Raw genomic sequence first — 17,039 nt, 5'->3', positions numbered from 1 at the left:
CATGTTGACCAGGCTGGTCTCGAACTCCTTGAGGTTTGCATTTAAGCTTTGTCTTGATGGCTCCAGAGCGGTCTTTACCCTAAGCTTAATTTAGCCCCACTACTAAGTCATGCCTCTTCTGAAGACTCTTATCAAATGCCCAATGTATTATGAGGCCTCTCCACTCTATTGCTTTATCTGGCCTCCTGGAATTTCATCCCCAGGCTTGCACAGATCACCACTCAGCCAAAGACTTGAAAGACCCCTCTGCAGATCTCTGGAATACTCCCTCTGTTCAGCTCTCTCCCCTGCATACACTCCACCCTGCAAATTTCAGCCCTCTAGGCTTCCCTCAATTGTGATCTCATCTCGTTAACTCGATAAGACTGCTGAGTTCTTTTTGGGCTTCCCGTGCCTGTGTGGTGGCCTGGACGCTGCTCTGGGAAGTCCCTCAGTTGCAATTTGTCTATTATTGTTCTCATGATCATACTAGAAGTATGTATTTTGGGGAGGAAGACAACAAAAGTAGTGCTTCCTGTTCACATAATATCAGGGGTGCCTGCCGTCAATACGACTTATCACGGTTGACGTTGACCTTGATGCCTGGCTGAGATGGTTCAGTCTTTGCCAGCAGAAAGTGGCGGGGGTGAGGCTACAGTTTGTATCTGTACAGTCAGTTTGTCCAAACCAGGATCTAATGAGGAACCAAACATCACACCTGGTTGCAATGTCCTCTGTGTCTCCTTTAATATCAAAGAGATCCTTTAATTCAGTATGTGACTTGGTTGAAGACACTGAGGCAGGTGTCCTGCACAACTCTGCCTTTCAGACTTACCTGAGGGCTTCACCGTGTTGTTGGTCTTCTTATGCCTCTGTTCTTTGTATTTTGCAACTGGAAGTTAGATATAAAATATTCATATTAAACATTTGGACTAGAGCCCTTTTTAAACAGTCTTCTGATTGTCCATCCCCGCATAAGCAGCTGACATTTTTGTCTTTTCTCTACTAGTCCAGGAAACTGACTTGTGTGAGGATGGAGGGAGTGATTGTACTGCTCACTGTGAAAGGGGCCTTTTTTGCCATTTAAGACCCTCCCGGCCGGGCGCAGTGGCTCAAGCCTGTAATCCCAGCACTTTGGGAGGCCGAGACGGGCGGATCACGAGGTCAGGAGATCGAGTCCATCCTGGCTAACACGGTGAAACCCCGTCTCTACTAAAAAATACAAAAAACTAGCCGGGCGAGGTGGCGGGCGCCTGTAGTCCCAGCTACTCAGAGGCTGAGGCAGGAGAATGGCGTAAACCCGGGAGGCGGAGCTTGCAGTGAGCTGAGAACCGGCCACTGCACTCCAGCCTGGGCGGCAGAGCGAGACTCCGTCTCAAAAAAAAAAAAAAAAAGACCCTCCCCTCGCCACACACACCCAGATAACCCTTACAAATCTGCCGCAGAGCCGCAGAGCAGGTCTCACAGCTCCATGGTAACTGCCCACTGCCACCTTCTGCGCTGCCGTTTTCAGCTAATACATGGCCCAGGTCCTACATGCTGTACTTTGCTCCTTCAAGGTTGATATCCTTGTTTCCATGTCCTATTTCTCTGTAAACAGTGCTCATTTGTACTTCTTGAGTAACAGGTTATTGCACTTTGATGACTAGGGTTCAGTTCTTAATTGCCCCCACCCCCTTATCAAAAAATAATTTTGGTAGGGCCTTGTCTTAGTGCAGGCTAGAAGACCGGAGGTTATCGTGGAAAACAGATGGTATACCTTTGCATACTTAAGGTACTGTTAAGGAAACAAATAAGATTTCATTTCCTTCCCATTACAGGTGAGAGAGAGAACAGTTCAAATATGATCTAGTGATGGCATATCTGAAAGACCAAAGCAATATGATCATCTTGGTTATAAGGGAGATTAAAGGCATGGGATAAAGAGCAGAAAGTGATATATTTATCATTTGGAAGCTTAATGCATTCAGGGAGAAATTAAAAGGTGGTAAAAGTCATCACATTTACACTCAATTACTTGGACTCTACGAGGTGAAGTTTTGGCCACATTTCTCGATAAAAGCCATGGGATTGTGGCAGTAAAGCTAACTGAATGCATTTCAATAAATTGAACTCTAACTTTCCACTGAATTTTTCTTATGAAATTAGGGCCACATTTCCACATGGGGACAAAAAGAACTTTACAGCCAGTCCTAAAACATGCTAGATATTTTATTTTATTTTAGACAGGGTCTCACTCTGTCACCCGGGCTGGAGCACCCAGGCTGCAGTACAGTGGCGCCATTATGGCTCACTGCAGCCTCAACCTCCTGAGCTCAAGCAATCCTCCTGCCTCAGCCTCCTGAGTAGCTGGGACCACAGCACCATCATACCCAGCTATTTTTTTTTATTTTTTGTAGAGGTGAGGACTCACTACGTTGCCCAGGCTGGTCTCGAACTCCTGGGCTCAAGCAATCCTCCCTCTTTGGACTCTCAAAGTGCTAGGATTACCAGCCTGAGCCACTGTGCCTGGCCCCATCCTCATCATTTTAATACACCATTAGGACATGGTCCACTACCAGTCAAGTGGAGTTGTCTTTCCCGAAGGCAGGAATGTCTTTCATTTTTGTATCCTCTTCATCTAATTGACTACCTGGTCTCAACACTTATCACTGAATGACTACTAAATGGCTGAATGAAGAAATGTAATTGCTGAGGCTGAGAATGCGGTGTGATATACCTTGATAACTCTGTGGCCCCTTCCCAACTCTGAGATCTCGTTCACCTTTGCCCAGTTGTCACTGCATCAATGCTTGTGCATGTAGCGTATGCATGTCCATAAGCACAGATTCCCCACATGGGTTTCCCTTTTACGAGGGACTCAGAGCCCTCAAAATCATCAGTGACAGGTCACCTAAATCTCACGTCAAGCTGTGAGTCATCAGGACTGAGAGTCCGCAGGAACAGGTTAAAGGTGCCTTACTTTAACAGGAATATAATGAGCACCTACCCTGTGCCCAGCCTTGTACTAGGAATGTAGAAATGCAAGAAAAGTCTTATATGAGCTCAACTCTAGGGGGATGTGTAATTTGGCAGACAAGATAAGGCAGACACATTAAATTACAGACAGCCAAATCCAGTGCTGAAATGTGTGACACAGGCGATCAGGGTTATGTGAGGGCACGAGAAGGGATGAGTGTGGTGTGGAGTCATTGGTGAAAACTTCACAGAGGAAGGTGCATTGAGACTGAGGTGTGGTTGGGATGTCCAGTGGAGTTGCAGTGTTCTGGCCTGCAGTTAAAAGCATGAGAGGCTTTGAGATCAGAACCGTGGGTTTATGTCCTGCCCTGGCTTTTCTCTTTCTGCCATGTGACCTTACCTCTCTAAGCTCCAGGTGTCTCATCTTTAAAGTTGGGATAATCATATGGGCATGAAGAGAACTAAGGGAGATAATCCCCGTGCCGTGCTTGGCACCACGTCTGGTACCTATGATGATGATGTCTTTGACTAGAAAGGCTGGAAGACAGTAAGTTCAGTGGGGGATGTGTTCAGTGACAGCGAGGTCTCTAGGCAGGCTCAAGATTCAAATTCAAGAGTCCTGGGCACAGAAGTGGGAGAGAAAGCCATAGTCGGGATGAGCTCTTTGTGGGAGGACAGAACCAGAAGGACAGAGGGAGCAAGGCCGCCGGAAACATGTGTGTGCACGGCTTCTGCTGCACAGATCTGAGCGCCTTGAAGCTGATGCCTTCGCTTCACCCCCTATGTAAGAAACCATTCTTGCCCCTCTGTAACTTCATTCTGTTCCACTGTGACAATCTGCTCCCCATCCAAGTCCTCTCACAAGCCATGATGAGCAAAGGGTGAGACTGGATCAGTGCAAATCCATCACCACTCAAAGCTTATGCTCTACAGACAGTTGAGCTTGGTACCCAAAGCATCACACAGCCATTAGGACAGTGGTGTGTTGAACTCAGAAATCACCAGAACAGGCAAAAGATTCACAAGACACCATCCATCCATCCATCCATTCATCTATCCAGCAAAGATGCAGCAAGATGCAAAATGGGCCTTGCTCTGTATTATTAATAGCTGAGTAATGATAAAGATGAATAACACACAATCCCTGCCCTCAGGAAGACAGACTTGTAAACAGTTCATCACAAGCCTCGTACTCTGGTCTCATAGAGAACTTCAAAGTGCTTCAGGATCGGTTACTTGTGTTAGGGTGGGACAGTGCCCATCAAGTCATGTTTAGCAGGAGTTGACACCACTACTGACCCTTCAGGTGACCACTCATGAACTCATCCATCCGGGTGAAGGGCAGGGGGAGGCTTGCTCCCTGCTCTGCCTCCCTGCCCTCCTCCTTGGCACATTTTCTTGTTACTGTGAGTGTCATCCACCCTCCTGACTGTACTTTTAGCATAAATGTGCCCCTGCAATGCTGCTCTCTTGTCTCACTGCTGTCTCAGGGTCCTTCAGTGACAGCTTTTCAACCTTCAGCCTCACCTCTGCAGCTGTCCTGTGTCACCTCCACCTACAACCCACTTAGTCAGCTCTACCCACTGCCTGCCCTAGTTCTTCAGCCCTGTTCAGACCTGCCACGCGAGCTCAAGGCTCCCTTTGGGCTTCTCCCCTCCCTTTTCTGGTCCCATCCAAGGCCTGTCCCCACCCTGGCCTGGAGAGGCTCTGTGTCAAAGTGCAGAATAAGAAGAGGGTGAGCTAAAATCTGTATGCAATTAAATGTTTAAACTAAAAATTATAAGTTTTTATGAAATGACAGTAGTGTGTGTGAAGAACCCTTAGAAATAACCATATTTTTGACTCGGTCATTTTACCCCTTAGAATATGTCCCAGAGGAGGGGAGATATTGATCTACAAAGGTATTTATCACAGTATTTACAACAGGGGGAAAACTGAAAACCAACTAAATATTTCAAAATAATCACCACTAAAATCTTGTTTGGGCAAATATTTGATAATATAGGAAAATGCTTGGGATGTAAAATTAGGTAGAAACACTAAGATGCTGAACTATATGCATTCTGCTGAGAGCTGGACTCAGTATTGACTGCAAGCTTAGCAGTGAAACCAGGATTTTAGTGGTAGCTCTGCCTCTTATTAGCTGTGTGACCTTGGTCAAGGTAGCAAACTTTCTTAGCCTCTGATTCTGTGTCTTCAAAATGGAGATAATAATAGTAGCCGTCATATAGAGTTGTCTTGAGGATAATGTGTGTGAAGCATTTAGCACTATGCCCAGCTGGTAGATACTATTATTGTCATTATTAAATTGAGTGGGTTGTCATTGCTGGACATGAAGGGACAGGGATCCCCAGAGCATTTCATGGTGGGATTTTCCTGTACTTAAAAGAGCACAGAGGCCAGATGCGATGGCTCATGCCTACAATCCTAGCACTTTGGGAGGCCGAGGCAGGCGGATAACTTGAGATCAGGAGTTCGAGACCGGCCTGGCCAACATGGTGAAACCCCATCTCTACTAAAAATACAAAAAAAAATTAGTTGGGCATGGTGGTGTGCGCCTGTAATCCCAGCTACTCGGGGGGCGAGGCAGGAGAATCGCCTGAACCCGGGAGGTGGAGGTTGCAGTGAGCCGAGATTGCATCATCACACTCCAGACCCGGGGGACTAGGGCTAGAGTGAGATTTTTTGACTTCGGAAAAAAAAAGAAAGCACAGAATGGAAATACGGCAGAGGATAAAGAAAGGGAGTTGGCTGGCAAACAGAATGCATGGCCCCCAGGAATAAAGACAACACTCTGCCTTCTTTCAATAATGTCTCTACCAGGTAGAAACTCTCACTTTTCTAAGCTCTTGTTACATGGTTTTCTTTCCTTGTTGGCTTGATCTGTGATGCTTTCCTAGAGAGGCTTCCAAGATCATACATCCAGGAAAAATCATACAGAACGTTTTGCTTGAGAATCTGATGGTCTCGAGCAATCATTCTAATCACAGAAAGGAATAGAATTCCAGCTGTGGCTTGAAGATGGAGATTTAGGGCCAGAAGAGAAGTGCAGTTGAGTTGGGCCTCTGAGTTTTGCCAAAGGAAAGGCATGCCTGTCCCACCCTCCTGGCGTAAGCAGAGCTCGCAGCTTGCTAGACTTTATTGGCTCAGGCAGTGCTTGTCTGAGCAGTCAGCATCCTGACCTTTGCATAGAATCTCTCCCATGAGCTCCAGAAGTGGGGAAGGAAGCTGGAAATACCACTATTCCAGTGTTCCAAACAGCTCCAGCATGGTCCTGCAGATGACGAACGGAAGAGGTCTCCAGGTCCAGGCCCCAAAGTCTGGGAATACACAGGTCTGGAATCTACAGCTCATGGGTGACTTTTTCTGCCCTTTTTGCAGTGATGAGGTGCCTGGGGATCCCCACCCGTGTGATCACCAACTTCGACTCTGGCCACGACACAGATGGAAACCTGATCATAGACGAGTATTATGACAACACGGGCCGGATTTTGGGGAATAAGAAGAAGGATACTATCTGGTGAGAAACAACCTCTCAACCTATTTCTAGGGCCACACATCAGAGCCAAGCCCCATGGCAGGAGGAAGGGCAGGACGATGTCCGTGAGTCTGCTCCCTCCCCTTCACCTCCTCCACCCCCCACCCCCAACGCCAATGCTGCCCCCACACCTCTTGCCAATCTTCAGCTGGGAGACAGCTGAACAAAGCCCATTTGGGGTTTAGAAGTCTCACATCATAAGAACGTTCTGCCACGGGTTGAGGTTTTCATCTTTGTCACCTCCTTCGCAGAACCTCCTGGTTCTGTGGGGCCTGGAGAAAATTTCCCCACTGCCCTCTGAAGGTTTGTTAAAAAAAAAAAAAATCAACTCACAAAATCAGATCAATAGGAGAAAAGGCATACGCATTTATTAACGTATACACAGGAGCCTTCAGAATGAAGACCCAAAGGTACAGGGGAAATTGTCCAGTTTTATGCTTGGTCTAACAGAGTATGGACAGCCACGTAGAAATATGCTTGGACAAATGGTATGACCTAACGCTAATAGACTGAGCCGGGAAACCCAGCACTGTCTGTCTACATTCTGCTTGGCCTCTCTGAGCATGAGTTCCTTCCTTCCCAATATGGGGCAGAACCCTCTCTAGAATGAGGGTCTTTTGACCTACAGTCAAACAAGGTAGGTCAGATAAAATTTTTATGGCCAGTTTTTATACAGAAAGGCAGAGGGAAAGCCAGGGTAATATTTTTAGGTTTTAAGACTGCCTTTGGGGAAAAGGGGTTCTGGTTTCCATGACCTTCCCACCTTGGGGAAGAGAGATTTTAATTTCTATGGTTAGCCATGGGGGTAAATGAGACTGAGAGACAGGAAGACAGGAAAAGGTCCCAAAAAACACTTCTGCTTCTGAGACCTTCATTTTGGAGTATTGTTTCCTGAGTGCCAACAGTTCTGACCACAGGATGGCCTTACCTCCGAATACAAAGACGGCGACTGCCTCTGTGCGTCAGCGACACACACAAAGGGGCCACGAAGACTGTTTCATGAGACAGTGAAGGATTTTTGACTTCAGTGGACTCTGGAAGCCTTCACTTTCTGTTCACACGCTGAGTCTGCAGAGGGAAACTCTTTTCTGGGAGGCAAACAGAGGTCCACGAGAGGAAGACCTGTCACTAATTAATTATTTTTTTGAGCCAGGGTCTGGCTTTGCTGCCCAGGCTGGAGCGCAGTGGTCTGATCAAGGTCAATGCAGCCTTGATCTCCCGGGCTCCACTGATCCTCCACCTGAGCCTCCCAAGTAGCTGGGACTATAGGCATGCACCATGATGCCTAGTTAATTTTTTTTTTTTTTTTTTTTTTTTTTTTTTTTGAGACAAGGTCTTCCTTTATTGCCCAGGTTAATCTTGAACTCCTGAGCTCAAGCAATCCTGTCACTTCAGACTCCCAAAGTACTAAGTTTACCGGCATGAGCCATCGTGCCTGGCTATCCACAGATGTTTCAAGCCCTGTGTGTGTGCTAAGTCTGTCTTTCTATCCAACAATTCATTTGCTCGTCCATCCCTTGCCTTCTTCTAGAAAGACCAAGCAGTACAACGTCTCCCTTGGTTCTGTTTGACACAGGAACTTCCATGTCTGGAATGAGTGCTGGATGGCCCGGAAGGATCTGCCCCCTGGATATGGAGGCTGGCAGGTGCTGGACGCCACACCTCAGGAGATGAGCAACGGTGAGGCTCTCCAGAAGAAAGGCAGGACCCGCTCCCATGGAAAGTGCCCCACCCCTGCCCAGCCCTGCAACAAACGGCCCACCGAGGCTCCCCTGTTCTCCTTCAGGCGTCTACTGCTGCGGCCCTGCCTCTGTCAGAGCCATCAAAAATGGAGAAGTGGACCTGAACTACGACACGCCCTTTGTGTTTTCGATGGTGAATGCTGACTGCATGTCCTGGCTCGTCCAGGGAGGGAAGGAGCAGAAACTTCACCAGGACACGAGTTCTGTTGGCAATTTTATCAGCACAAAGAGCATCCAGAGTGATGAGCGGGATGACATCACAGAGAACTACAAGTACGAAGAAGGTAAGTAAGTAAGCCAGCCCTACTCAGAGCCCCAGTCCTGCAGGAACCTTCTCCTACCCCAGGGAGCCAGAGAGCAGCTGAGAGGCAGGACCCAGCCCCACTGTCGCCTCAGCCGTTCAGTTTTGAGGCCCTAGTTGGGGTGGCCCCACGGCCTCACTTCTTCGTCACACCCCCACCCCACATTCTGCAGGCCAGCGAGCTCCCGCCACAAGGCGCTCACATGGACTGTGGAGCCCAAACAGAATATGAATCCTTCACCCCTGCTTCCCACCCCAAAATCAGCCTCCCACTGAAGACGGCAGGGAATTTAGTAAACACTATGCCACTCATTTATTTTATTTAGGGTATTGTTTAATTCATTGTGTTTCACTGAGTCTTTGGAGGACAGGCTGAGGCGAGCCCAGATGTTCACTCCCACCCCTCCTCCCTGCGGGGCTGGCAGGACCAGAGGCTGACTCTGAGGTGATAGCCCTGGCAGCAGAGCCACAGGGGAGGCTATGTTAATCTGGTATAGATGAATGCCTGGAAACTGAGAAACGCCAGCCACTAGGTTCAACTACGAGGGAACCAGGCAAAAATATCCAGTCCATGAGGGCCGAGGCAGGGTGAGGGCCAGAGCTGGGATCTGGCTGGGGAGGATCTGAGCAGGTGCAAGGCAGGGTGGGTAGAGGGCAGCAGGGAGGGCTGAGCAGTTGCTGGGAGTACTGATGAGTGGGTGTCTGTGGTTCGTCTACATGGGCCTCGGGGACAGACACAGGGAGGCTCCAGAATTCCCCACCTGGAAAGGGGATTTGCAGTAGGGGGCGAGTGTTGAATACAGCCCAGCAGTGCCATTACCACCCTCTCCCTGCGGCCTCTGGCCTCATCTTGGCTGGGTTGCCACAGAAATGGATCCTGAGGCAAGCATTCAAATACAAGTGGTTTATTTTTGAGGCTATCCTGGAAATGCTGGTAGCAGAGTGAGGAAGGGAGACAGGGAAGGGGAGGAAGTGAATATAAGAGTACATTTTCAAGCCTGTTAGCACAGTGACAGCTGGCTGGGAGCTCTGGGAGTGGGGTTGCCAGGAAAAATACAGGACAAATAATGCTTTAGTGTAAATATGTCCCAGGCCAGGAGCTGTAGCTCACACCTGCAATCCCAACACTTTGGGAGGCTGAGATGGGAGGATCGCTTTAGCCTTGGAATTTGAGACTGAAGTGAGCTATGATGGCAACACTGCACTCCAGTCTAGGTAATAGAGTGAGACTCCATTTCTAAAAAAAAAAAAAGATGTCCCAAATTCTTTGTTGTTTGTTTCAAATTAAATTGCCTTGTATTTTTGTTTGCTAAATCTGGCAACCCTATCACTGATTCGGTGTGAAGTGCTGAACAACACTGCAGATTCATCGCACCAGAGAGGCACGGGGCTAGGGTGTTTATCCATCAATTCCTGTCGGTCATGAGTTGAGGGCTGTTCCTAGGGGATGCAAATTCTCTAGCACTTCTGGCCCGCCCCATGCATGAGCTGAGTCTGCTCTGGTAGCAGAGAAAGTCTCAGACAGAGTTGCAGGGGCTGCAATTTGAAAAGCAGGGCCTGTGGGCACTGAAATGGCAAGTGCCAAGGGGATATGGGCGGAGCTGTGACCACATTTGCTACAGAGGCCCACAGGGTCCCCTGTGGACTCAGGGGGATTGGAGCCATACCCTGGTGGGCCTGAGTGTCCTGCTCAGGTGCTCCTCGGGCCAGCAGTATTCAGTCTCCTCCCACCCAGCCTGGCAGGGTCTGGGGTTGCACAGACCGCAGATGCGCTAAATCGGATTCCCATCTCTCTGGGCCCACTCTTTTTAAATTTAATTTAATTTTATTTTATTTTTGAGACAGAGTCTCGCTTTGTTGCCCAGACTGGAAGGGCAATGGCGCGATCTTGGCTCACTGCAACCTCCGCTTCCCGGGTTCAAGCAATTCTCCTGTCTCAGCCTCCCGAGTAGCTGGGATTATAGGTGCCTGTCACCACGCCTGGCTATTTTTTTAATTATTATTATTTTTAGTAGAAACAGGGTTTCACCATGTTGGCCAGGCTAGTCTCGAACTCCGGACCTCAAGTGGTCAACCCTCCTTGGCCTCCCAAAGTGGTGGGATTACAGGTGTGAGCCACTGCACTCAGCCTTTGGGCCCATTCTTACTGAAGCAAATGTCTCCAGATTCTCTTTTGTCTGGAACTGGGCTTAGAACGACCTGCAGAGCAAGGGTATAAAAGTGGCCTCTGCCTCAGGATGTTGTGGCAAATGCATTGAAGGGGTAGAACTGGTCCCTGAGGAGAGTAAGTACTCAACAAAGGCAGCTTCTGGAATTCTAAGGGAGGCGTGGGCAAGTATTCCTGCACATGCGGCCCACAGGGACCCCCGGGATAGAGCAGGGAAGCTGAGGCCACTCTGGGAACTCCGCACACCTAGACCTCCTTTCATACGTATTTACTTATTTACTGTGCTGCTCCTTTCTCTCAGTTTCCAGGAATTAGTCTATCCCTGAACAATAATCTGGCTCTGGAACAGGAAATCACACCATGCCCTGCTGTCTTTAAGAGGTTTATTTCTCTGCATTTGTGGGCCTTTGTCTTTCCCTTGAGGACGTTAGGATAGAGTTGAGCAGTCACAAGCACCGGTTTTAAAGTTGGGCAGGTTTGGTTCCCGCCTGGGCTCTGCTCCTTACTAGTTGTGTGACTCGGGCAGGTGACATGACTTCTGTTAGCCTCCTTTTCTTTATCTGTGTATGGAAGAATAAGAAGAAGAAAAATGGTAATGGTAATACACCTTGCTTGTGGTTGATACGGGAGGATGGGTGTGAAGTGGCCAGCAGAGCCTGCCTGGGAAAGCACATGAGGCGTGGAGGGACTGCTTGTTACTGGGAGTGAAGGCCTGAAGTTGTTGGTGGAGATACTGGGTGGGGGATGGCGCTCAGCCTCGGTGTACCCTGGTCAGCCTGGCTCGCAGCTGGTGCTGCGCTCTCCCCACCTTCAGGTTCCCTCCAGGAGAGGCAGGTGTTTCTGAAGGCTCTGCAGAAGCTGAAGGCTGAAAGGTTCCATAGTTCCCGAAGAGGAGCAGATTTGCAACCTTCCAGGCCCACCCCACTGAGCCAGGACAGCCCTCGGAGCGTGCATACACCTTCCCTTCGACCCAGTGATGTGGTCCAAGTCTCCCTGAAATTCAAGCTGCTCGACCCGCCCAACATGGGCCAGGATATATGCTTTGTCCTGCTGGCCCTCAACATGTCCTCCCAGTTCAAGGACCTCAAAGTGAACCTGAGTGCCCAGTCTCTGCTGCACGATGGCAGCCCCCTGTCCCCATTCTGGCAGGACATAGCGTTCATCACACTCTCTCCTAAAGAAGGTACGCATATGCGCAGTTTGTGTACGCAGAGTCGGTTCTGGCAACATTGGTGTGGTCAAGCCGGCCAACAGGGTTCTGGGGGCAGACCCCTGAGACACCGTGATTCCTACTGTCCCCTCTGGCATGATCCCCCTCCTTCCCTCTTCTCCTTCCTCCTTCCTTCCTTCTTTCCTTCCTTCCTTCCTTCCTTCCTTCCTTCCTTCCTTCCTTCCTTCCTTCCTTCCTTCCTTCCTTCCTTCCTAGTATCTCCTCTCTGCCTCCTTTGTCTTCCTCCTCCTTTCCCACCCCAACAAAAGTAGCTGGTTTTGTAGGAAAAACCTGAGATTTTGAGTCTCTGAGACCTTGGTTGGAGCCTTAGCTCTCCCATTTCCTAGCAGAATGGCCTTGGGCAGCCATTTTGGCTCTTTCCAGCGCATTTCCTCATCTGAAAAGCTGCCACCTGCTTCCCCAGAACTTGGTACTTGTTGACTCTCTCTTCTCTGTGGAAGAGAGACCCCAGGTCCAACCCAGGTCTGGCTGATTTTCTCAGCTACTCTCACCCCATCCTTGTGTTCTTTCTTTAGCAAAGACCTACCCCTGCAAAATCTCCTATTCCCAGTACAGCCAGTACCTGTCAACAGACAAGCTGATCCGCATCAGTGCCTTGGGTGAAGAGAAAAGCAGTCCCGAGAAAATCCTGGTGAACAAGATCATCACCTTATCTTATCCGAGCATCACGATTAACGTAGGCAGAAGTCCTGCAAATGGCTTGTGGGACCCCTTGGATCTGGTGGAGAGGGGGTGAAGCCCTGTGAGAGGGCAGCCTGGGCCTGCTTAGTAGAGCATCCTCTCCCTCCTTTGCCTCTTCTGGTGCCCCAGGAGGGAAAAGTTTGTCTGAGAGGTCTTCATCCTCTTGTACCACCCACTAGAGGCCCTATGGATGGGTCCTTGAACAGGTGCCATGGACAATAGACGAGCTCCCTCTTGTGCCACTCCTGTTGTTGGCCTTCCCCATGGTTCAACATAAGGAAAGTGAGCACAGATGGAGGGTCTCTGGTCTGGGGAGAGCCCTGTCTGAAAGTCAGTTCAGATTTGCCATTTTTTGGCTGTGCATCCTCAGACAAGGCCTTGGGCCTCTGCTTCTTGAACTGTCAGAGAGGGGATTAGAGTAGGTGGCCTCTGAGGACCCCTCCTGCTCTGACATTCTGTGATCTTCCAAGTGGGAAGATTTCAAGGGCTCCCTTCCTTCCCATGCTGTCTCCCCAAGGCCAACCAGCCTCCTAGACCCTGTTAAGTAAGCCCATGGAGCCCCCTCCGATGGGGAAACATGAAGGTTTGGCTAGAACTTGGGCTTTGAGATGGCATCTTAGCAAAGAAGCAATATGTTTTTAGAGAAGTGACAAGAGAAAGGGAAAGGACCTTGAGTCTCAAGGGGTGGCAAATTTGGGGAAGGCAAATACATGGGAAACTCATGGTAGATAAAACTTAGTTAGAAAGTCTGTTGTGTAGATTCCTTTGGTGCCCTTTCCAGGCTCATAAAGGTCTGAAGTCATCTCTGGTGATCAGCCTTTGTCCTTCTTGGTAGAGAGGGGAGGGGGGACACCTTTGTAAATTTATGTCCTGCTTTTAGGCAAATAAGGGGCAACCAGAGAGCTTTTCTTATATCTGCTTCTTCTCAATTGTCTTCGGCTCAAAGTAATTCTTATGCCAAAGTGGCATATTCGGGGATGGCGTATCCTGCCACCTTACAGAACAGTGCCCTTCGTAAATGTCTGGTGAGTTGAGGAATGAGAACTAATTCTCCTTCCCCTCCTGGTCTGTTTAGGTTCTAGGAGCAGCCGTTGTGAACCAGTCACTCTCCATACAGGTGATATTTTCAAACCCCCTCTCGGAGCAGGTTGAGGACTGTGTGCTGACCGTGGAAGGAAGTGGCCTCTTCAAGAAACAGCAGAAAATCCTGTAAGTGCTGCAAGTGCTCAGCCTTCTCTTCTGCTCCTCCCCCGCGAGATTAGCACTATCCTTCTCCCTGGACATGGGCTCCTGGGCCAGACTCACGACACTGAGGAAGAGAAAGTGGAAGCACTCCCTCACACTCAGGAAGCTGGGTGGAAAAGGGCTCTGGGGTCATCATCATGCCTGTGGTTTTCTGGCATGCTGCATTCTCTGTTGCAGCCTTGGGGTCCTCAAACCCCAACATCGAGCGAGCATCATTCTGGAGACTGTCCCCTTCAAGAGTGGCCAAAGGCAGATCCAAGCTAATATGAGAAGCAACAAGTTTAAGGACATCAAGGGTTACAGGAATGTTTATGTAGACTTTGCATTATAAATTCTGGAACAATGCGCCGGACGTGTGCCTTTCAAGCTTCAGGAAAAGGAGCAAGTTCAAATGCGAGCTGTGCCATTCCCCACCACAACAGAGGCTTCACAGGGCTCCAGCGAGAGCAGCAGAGGGGACGACGTGTTCATTGTCTGTCTCCCCTGTCTCCACTAGAAATGTAAGCTCCATGAGGGCAGGGACTTTGCTTTATTTACCTTGTACCCCTACACTCAGAACCATTTCTAGCTATGCTAGGCACTCAATACATATTTTTTGAATGAATGAATAGGGTACTCCAGCATCCAGAGAACAGGTAGGAAATGTCTATGGATGGATATTTCCCTGGACCATTTGCACAGCTCCCCTGGACTCTTTTCAGGGCCCAGGGATTCCACTGTGTCCCGTCCAGAGATTCCAGGGATTCCACAGTCTCCTATCCAGAAGCATGATTTGGCACAGAGGTCAGAGGATACTGGTAGGACTTGGCCGTGACTTACTGCCCCCTGCCCCAGATATCCAGGAAAGAAAAAGACAGGCTGAACAGCTCACTGTCGTTGTGTTGTTGCAATAGCTAATTCCCTAGTATGAATAACCTTCAGACCTTGCTCTCCTTTGCCCCATGTAATCATCACTTTCCTATCTTTTCCCTGGATGCTGGAGTCTCCTGTTCATTCATTCAAAACAGCATTTATCCAGTGCCTAGCATATGCCAGAAATGGTTCTGAGTGTAGGGGTACAAAGTAAACAAAGCAAAGTCCCTGCCCTCATGGAGCTTACATTTCTAGCGGAGGCAGCGGAGATAAACAATGAACACGTCAACAAATGAGATACCCACAGGTGGTGTATCAGCCACGATCCAGTTAGAAAAGCCAAAAACTCACAGGTATTTCTACATACTACCTGCCTACCATCTTTGTGTCTTGGGGGAAAAAAAAAAGCCTGGGAGACCTTTCACCCTTGGCCTTCCTTTGAATCTTTTCCCATATCACATCGAAGAGGTCCCTCAGTCCTAACAGGACCAGCCTATTCACTCAAACTCACCGATGCACTGTGGTCCTGGATGGCCTTGGGTTGGCTGGGGAGATAAAGCCACCTGAATAACACAATGAGGTAGACTTTGAGTGGAGAATGGAATACTCTCAGAGTTTTCTAATAGTTGCAGCCTGTGTTTGTGGTCATGCAAACTCCACCCTTTCTGGGTCCTACTGAACACAAAACAATTCTGAGCATTGTCTCCTCTTGTGGCACTGCACAAAGTTCTGCACAAAGAAAGACATGATGCACTTGCTCTCTCAGTACTGGCTACATGACTGAGACAGCTGTCCCATTAAATACACTCACAGTAAATAAAGAAGATAAAGATTTCCAGTATGTATAAACCAAAGGGTATGTGTAGTTAATCAGAGGGATAGAAGGGCATGTGGTAAGAATTAGGGAAAGTGGGGAAATAGTCCTGTGAGAGAGTGGGCTGAGAACCAGGAGCTACTGGCAGGGAACTGGAAGTAACTTAAAATTATTTCATCTTATAATTATTACCTGACAATCATGAGAAATAGTTTAAGGAAAACACCAGAGACAGCAACATCTTACAGACACAATGACCTCTGAAGCACATGGAAGGTTTCAGGAACTGCACCCTAGGACTCTTTAATGAGTCCTGGTTTTAACACTACATTCATGAATTCTTTCATTCAACAAAGATTTACTGAGTTTCTACTAGGGGCCAGTCCTCTGTATGTTGAGCGCCAATCCCCTGGGCCCACTTTTCTTTCTCTATACTTTGTCTCTGTGTCTCTTTCTTTTCTCAGTCTCTCGTTTCCCACCTGATGAGAAACGCCCACAGGTGTGGAGGGGCTGGCCTCTTTCAGCAAAGGTTGTCTTTCGTTCATTCGTTTAACATTTTTTGAGTTCCTAATGTGCTGAATGTTCTAGGTGTAGGGAATAGACCAATAAACAGGGCAAATAAGGTTCTCCTCAACCCATTCCCAATGGACAACCTCACAACCCCTCATCCCCCACCCCCAGTGGAACTCAGTATCATTTTCTTTCTTTCTTTTTTTTGAGACAGAATCTCACTCTGTCGCCCAGCCTGGAGTGCAGTGGCCCCATCTAGGCTCACTGCAAGCTCCACCTTCCGGGTTCTTACCATTCTCGTGCCTCAGCCTCCCGAGTAGCTGGGACTACAGGCGCCCACCACCACGCCCGGATAATTTTTTGTATTTTTAGTAGAGATGGGGTTTCACCATGTTAGCCAGGATGGTCTAGATCTCCTGACCTCGTGATCTGCCCGCCTCAGCCTCCCAAAGTGCTAGGATTACAGGCATGAGCCACTGCGCCCAGCCCTCAGTATAATTTTCTTCTGACAACATTCAGCTCAGCTCCAGGCAAAAAGGGTTTTTGAAGGAATTTCTTTTTCCTTGTTATGTGTATCCTTGGTGGATCTGCCAGTGAAGAAACCCTGCCCACCCATGGCCAAGAGGTGGGCATGCAACTTATGCTGAAACAATCAGACACTTCTCCCAGGACTTTGACTGCAGAGTGAAGTGGGTTAGAGAAGTGAGAAACCTGGAGTCCATCCGTCTCGGCAGCAAAGACCCAGAGACAGACCAGCTTCTGTTCCAGCTGCCTAGTCCCTCAAGCTGCCCTGGAGTCCATCCTTCTCCTAGTCCCGAGTCTGATTCTCCTTTTCCCCATCAATCTAGGAGCTCCTTCATACTCTTGTTTTTTTAAGTTGACCAAAATTAGTTTTGGCTTTGCTTGCATTCAAAGGACAATCATGAGATAAAAGGACTTTATCTAGTTCAGAGAAATTGGGTAATTAGTTTAAGACCACACAGCAAAGTCTGTCTGATTCCAAATTCCCACCATGTCACAC

The 17,039-nt window shown here is 48.6% G+C and overlaps 1 protein-coding gene across 2 annotated transcripts in view; it reads left to right on the top strand.

Moving 5' to 3' along the window:
- TGM5 (transglutaminase 5) overlaps positions 1-14,189 on the top strand; it is a 35,096-nt gene extending 20,907 nt beyond the window's left edge. The window contains exons 7-13 of one of the 2 annotated variants that reach the window (XM_010383789.2): positions 6,319-6,457; positions 8,052-8,155; positions 8,262-8,501; positions 11,500-11,868; positions 12,432-12,592; positions 13,673-13,806; positions 14,020-14,189. In XM_010383789.2, the coding sequence (XP_010382091.1) occupies positions 6,319-6,457; positions 8,052-8,155; positions 8,262-8,501; positions 11,500-11,868; positions 12,432-12,592; positions 13,673-13,806; positions 14,020-14,173 (1,301 nt within the window). In that variant the 3' untranslated portion in view covers positions 14,174-14,189. Of the gene's footprint in view, positions 1-6,318; positions 6,458-8,051; positions 8,156-8,261; positions 8,502-11,472; positions 11,869-12,431; positions 12,593-13,672; positions 13,807-14,019 lie in introns of both variants that reach the window. The other variant, XM_030931018.1, reaches the window with a different exon arrangement.
- Positions 14,190-17,039: the final 2,850 nt, after the last annotated feature.

This window comes from Rhinopithecus roxellana, chromosome 5 (genome assembly GCF_007565055.1).
Source record: "Rhinopithecus roxellana isolate Shanxi Qingling chromosome 5, ASM756505v1, whole genome shotgun sequence".
NCBI lineage: Eukaryota > Metazoa > Chordata > Mammalia > Primates > Cercopithecidae > Rhinopithecus > Rhinopithecus roxellana.
Note: the sequence above shows the minus strand (reverse complement) of the source record. Positions and strands in the feature narration are given on the sequence as shown.